This window comes from Chrysochloris asiatica, unplaced genomic scaffold (genome assembly GCF_000296735.1).
Source record: "Chrysochloris asiatica unplaced genomic scaffold, ChrAsi1.0 scaffold00201, whole genome shotgun sequence".
NCBI lineage: Eukaryota > Metazoa > Chordata > Mammalia > Afrosoricida > Chrysochloridae > Chrysochloris > Chrysochloris asiatica.
The window spans coordinates 2,529,162-2,535,325 of NW_006408719.1; the positions used below are offsets into that span (position 1 = coordinate 2,529,162).

General features: G+C 32.3%; 1 protein-coding gene across 1 annotated transcript; it reads left to right on the forward strand.

The window, feature by feature from the left end:
* Positions 1–2,845: 2,845 nt before the first annotated feature.
* On the forward strand, positions 2,846–4,137 carry FAM46D (family with sequence similarity 46, member D). The gene has a single exon (XM_006872502.1). The coding sequence runs from the start codon at positions 2,859–2,861 to the stop codon at positions 4,029–4,031; it is 1,173 nt and encodes a 390-aa protein (XP_006872564.1). The 5' UTR covers positions 2,846–2,858; the 3' UTR covers positions 4,032–4,137.
* The last annotated feature ends 2,027 nt before the right edge of the window (positions 4,138–6,164 follow it).

The window sequence follows — 6,164 nt, forward strand, 5'->3', positions numbered from 1 at the left end:
CAGTTAGGTAGTTAATTTGGCCTTGACTTTGGATGGTTTTATTTATACATGGAGGTCCTGATAGTCTCTCTGTATAGAAAAAAAAATGATAATCTAAGAATGTAAATACGGTAACATACATCATCTTTTTTTCAGAACATAGATACATGGGAACTGTAGTCCTGCACTTAGTAGACCATGGCATTTTTAACTTTTCACTAATATTGATAAAATAAATCTGCATATTAAGAAATTTTAGAACTCTTGCTATATCAACAATTAAAACTATATTTTTGCATTTGATATTTCTAAAATATTTAGTAGGTAAAGTTTTGATCTTTCCTTTAGAATTAGGCCAGCCAGTGATTTAAAGTATTCCCTTTCAAGTGAAAAATTAGGGCATAAAATATTTTTTGCTAGTTTCAAAGAATTTAGTAGTAATTTCAGGAAAAGAAACTTGAAAATAGACTTTCCAGTTTGTATTGCATGTTCTATTTCTTCATATAGCATCTTGCTCTTTTAACTGTCTAAACGATACTATTCAAATCATTTGACTTAATAGATAAATGATACAAATCCAACAGACTTTAATGTGTAAGTAAACTCAACCCCATCACCTTTAAAAATTGATTTGATATTTGCATACCCGATCAAACTGTAATACTGTAATAGTTAATGTAATTAAAATTTACATTAACTATTACAGTCATCATATCATATCATAAAAACAAATATTGACTTTGTAATACATATGTGTTGGGAATACATATAGAAAATAGGAGAGGTTTTGTTCATTGCTTAATTGGTCTTTTGCAAAGTACTTGGACTATCAAAGTATGTTCTACAAATACCAAATAAGATAATTATTTTATTTGCTCTAGTTCTACTAGGGTAATACACAGCACTAAATATTAAGTATTCAGATTTTGTTCTGATAACACACTGGATAAGCAAAATACTTGACATAAATTATATTAAGCTTCATATAGTTTATACTTCTGGAATTTAGGAAAGAATGTCTAACCCCAAAGCTACGACCACTATAAACATAACTTTTCTAGTGTATTTGGTTAGACAGCTTAATAGAATATTAAAAGATCCATATAATCACTTTGTTGTTGTTGTTAAGTGCTACTAATTCATTCCAACTTATAGCAACCTTGTATAGGGTTTTTGAGACTGTAAATGAGCAGACAAATGAAAAGAAAAAATTCCATGGTCTACAAAGTACAAGCCTACAGTTTCCAGGTACATGAGCAGACAGCCTCATCTTTCTCTCATAGAGAGGCTGGTAGAATCGAACGGCTGACCTTGGGGTTAGTAGCCCAATTTATAACCCACTACACTACTGGGGCTCCTTTATTTTGTATTATATATTATTAATTTTTAATTTCCTAATAGTGCCCCCAAACCATAATATTGTCTGAGCATATCATTTTACACATCTGCAAAAAATTGTTTTAAACTCAGGAATCTAATGCTTATGTATATTATTGCTCTCATTTGGGGACAGATTTAGTCTTTTTTTTTTTTCCCCATTTTAATGTGATGTTCATTATTTCACTCATCCAATATTTCTGAAAGGGATATTGGGCACATAAAAGAGGTTATGAATTAGATACTATTCTTATTCTCAAGAAATTCGAGGAATTTATATTGTACTTGTTCTTGTTGTTAAGTGCCGTGGAGTCGGTTCCTACTCATAGCGACCCTGTAAATCTTTATGGAAGCAGAACGCCTCATCTTTCTCCCCCGGAACAGCTGGTAGTTTCGAACTGCTGACCTTGCAGTTCACAGCCCAATTCGTAACCACTACGCTACCAGAGCTCCTTTTATATAATAGAGGACTTCAATTCTTTCTTTAAAATAAGAGCAGTAATATACGTGAAATGATAGTGTATGTAAGAATTCCTGATGCTTTTGTATTAAAAATGCTAGATATTGTTATTAAATACTTCGTTATTCCATCCATTGAATATAGCTACTTTTTAAAAAACTTTTTATTGTGAATTGAATGAAGTTTGGCAAAGATCATCGGTTTTGCATTAAAAAAATCATACACTTTGTTTCATCTCAGTGATTGCAATCCCCTCCATGCAACAGTTATCCCACTTCCTCCCTGTAGTTCCTGTTTCCATTCCATCCTGCTTCCCATCCCTTCTCAACTTTGTCCTTATAAAAGTGTTTCCCTTTTTATTTTGAATTATTGACCTGAATATACCTCCTTTAAACTGGCATTCTTCACTTTGTATCCTAACTTTCTTCTTTATATAGTCTAGACTTCATAGTCCCTCAATAAAATAATTTACTTGAATACACCCAAGCTGTTTACCATATTTTCCTGGAAAAACACAACCCCAGTTAAATGAAACTTTCTGCATGTTTCACAATTGCACCCAAGCAGCTGACTGTGACTGTATGAACACATATAAACATGCTAATTGTTCTCATTTTAAATTCATGACCATTAACCTCAATAAATGTATCATGATCATTTCATGAACAAAATTAGTACCACCAAACAAATATTATATATTATTTATAAGAAGAAAGATTAAGAAATCTTTCTTAAAAGAAAGGCCACCATTTAATATCAGTAAACATTACAATTATTACAACCCCAACTAATCCCTGAGAATATCTGTTTGAATACATCAATGGCTTTAACAATTTTGACATTGTTGATATTCTTTCACTTCTAGATATAAACAAAATTAGATACGTTGATAATTTACTTCCTAGTAGTAGCTTGGTTTATGTTGAGAGTGTGTATATTTTCAGTTAGCTGTTTCATATGCTTCATGTATATCCAGTTCTTAAGATATTAACATCCCTTTCAATATTTTTTTTTTATTTCTAGTTGACCTACTCACTTCAAAATGTCTGAAATCAGATTTTGCTATCTCACTTGGGATCAAGTTATAACACTAGATAAAGTCTTAGATGAAGTAATTCCAATTCATGGAAGGGGAAATTTTCCCACACTGGAGGTAAAACCAAAAGATATCATTCATGTTGTGAAAGACCAACTCATTGAGGAAGGAATTATTGTTAAAGATACGCGATTGAATGGTTCCACAGCAAGTTACGTACTTGCAAGCCATAATGGAATCAGTTATAAGGATTTGGACGTTATTTTTGGTGTCGAACTTCCAGGTGATCAAGAATTTCAGATTGTTAAGGATGTAGTTCTAGACTGTCTACTTGACTTTTTACCAAAAGGTGTTAAAAAGGAAAAGATCACTACGAAGACCATGAAAGAGGCTTATGTACAGAAGATGGTCAAAGTTTGCAATAAGCGTGATCGTTGGAGTCTCATATCTCTTTCAAACAACACTGGGAAGAATGTAGAACTAAAATTTGTGGATTCACTCAGACGACAATTTGAATTTAGTGTTGATTCTTTTCAAATCATTCTGGATCCCATGTTAGACTTCTACAGTGACAAAAATGCTGAGTTTACCCAAGAATCCTATCCTGTTGTGGAAGCTGAAAGCATGTATGGAGACTTCCAGGAAGCCATGACACATTTAAAATACAAACTTATATCTACCAGAAAACCTGAAGAAATTAGAGGTGGTGGCCTTCTCAAGTACAGCAACTTGGTGGTTCGCGACTTCAAGCCAGCTTGTGAAACAGAAATCAAGACCCTGGAACGTTATATGTGTTCTAGATTTTTCATTGATTTTCCTGATATAGGAGAACAGCGAAAGAAGATTGAATCATACCTCTGCAACCATTTCATAGGTGAAGAAAAGAGCAAGTACGATTTCCTTATGACCTTACGTGGAGTTGTGAATGAAAGCACTGTTTGCCTCATGGGTCATGAAAGAAGACAGACTCTTAATATGATTACCCTTATGGCTTTAAAAGTACTTGGAGAACAGAATATCCTTCCCAATACAAACAATGTAACTTGCTTTTACCAACCTGCTCCATACTTTGCTGCTGCAGGAGGTTACCCTACTTATTATGTAATATCTGGACCACCACCTATTTTCTTCCAGTCATACCACCCACCGCACTTCCGTGTGCCAAATGGTATGGTTTAAAAAACACATATATACATACACTAGAAACTTGGCTTTAATTAAATACCTCTTAAAGCAAGTTTCCAAATTTGGCAAAATTAAGATCTATTTTTATTTTGTGTGTAAAATCCAAAAATAACAGCTTAAATCATCACAGTAAATATCATCTGTAAACTATTTTAAAGGATTTAAAAATATTATTGATTAATTTTAATAACTTTCAAGTGTCGTGGACTACTTAAAATGATTTTCAACTTTTGCTGACTACTTATCCTGACTTTCAAATTTGTTGCAGCAAATAGAGATGCCTGCATTTTTTATTAAAATATAAAAGAACAGACTCATTTAAAAATCCAGAAGTGCAGTGAAGATAAGTGCCAACAAATTTTATAATCAAACATTTTTGCTACAGTAACCTCAATTTTTCTACTAACACCACTGCCAAATTTTCAGTATTTAGTAGAAATGCCTAATTCCAAAGACAACAGATTCAGATGATATTAAAATCCTGGATTTTACAAGCATTTATTTTGTTTCCTAGTTAAATTGGGTACAAAATCCTACTATAGTTTGAAGGAACACTTTTTTTTAATGGTTCTGGAGAACACTGGACATAATTTTTCATCTGTCAAAGAAGACATTTAGTTTAATTTGTGGACTTGAAAAACAATACTGTCTAGCTGTACAACTAATTTTGTGACCAGTTATAGAGGTTTCTTCATTAATTCTCCTAAATTAGTTGAAAAGAATGAAAATGAGCAACTCTGAATGAAAGCTTTCACCATTATCTGCTAAAAGGAGATTCCAAATGACAAGCAGGAATAAACAGGCATGGCATTTACTGTTTTTGACTGACATCTTAATATGTCTGGAAACATGACAAAATAGTTTCATTATCACTAAATGAAGCTTTTTTTTTTTTTTACTTTGCTTTACCAGAGATAATTTTTAACATGTCATTCAAGTGCTTCCTCATGTTAGCTTTTGAATGACGCTAATTTGTTCAACACAATATACTATTAGCAAATCTACCAGTGAGATTAAAGAGTATTATCTTCCCATAATGAAGAAAATAATCCTTGACCAGTATTACTGGGATGACAGAAGGAAAGCTGTTCTGAGTGAATATATTTAAGATCATAATAAAACTTAAGCATTTTTACTTGCTTCAGATTATAAATTTCGTCTCCATTTTCATTAACCATCACAAGTTGTTCCATCACAATATGACCTGACAGTTGTGTTACGAAAAACTGTTACTTACCAGTGTGTGCTCAGCCTGTCTTCTCTGTTTTATAGTATTGGACGCAATAAGTACACCAAATATGGCACTTTCAAATAACCAATATGGGTGAGATACTTTATGCCACAGCACTAATGACCATCATTATATTTTTAAAGAGTTATATATATCACAGAACCCTTAGGCTTAAAAATTATATGGACTTACCCCCTTATTTGGGACAAATAAAGCATCTATGAATACTATATTAAAAAGAAAATGCAGTCATCTATCTACATGTTGTCTTGGTTAAAGACGATCTATCTTTCTGCCCTAAGTATATATATTCTTTAGTTTTCAGTTAGTGAGAATGCTTGTACATAAAACTAAAGTAATATATGTTTTATGTACAGTATCAGAAATCTCTCACAAGAACATATAGGGAAACTATATTAAAATAAAAGAACTATGATAGTGATGAATCACTGGTAAAACTTCAGTATATTTCAAAGTAACATTTATACTGCAAAGCAGAATTCTGAAGCTATTTGTAAACATTTTATCCTCTATGCTTAGTTTCCTTTGGTCCTTTGTGAATTTGAGCTTCTTCCTTCAAAGCAAATGTCTCATGGTATTTTCCTAAAGCCTTAAATCCAGTTGGAAGGATAGCTTGAAAGCTATATGCATCTTCTAACTTTTCAAATGTATTTTCCATTGTACTAAAAGAAAGCTAAAAAACTTAAGATTTTCTTCAGAAGAAGAATAAAAAGAAAACTATAGCTTTCTATCCCATAACTTTCTTTCTCTAGATATCACAGGTTTCTGCTAGATCTTCCTTTGTGCCCAACCAGCCTGAAAAATATTTTATCTTGAATAGGTTATATATAGTAGGTACTCCCCAGGATTAGCCTAGTTTCTTTGAGAAACAATAT

Bases quoted from the DNA above. Each gene is read 5' to 3' on its own strand.
- FAM46D (XM_006872502.1), top strand. From the start codon at position 2,859: ATGTCTGAAATCAGATTTTGCTATCTCACTTGGGATCAAGTTATAACA.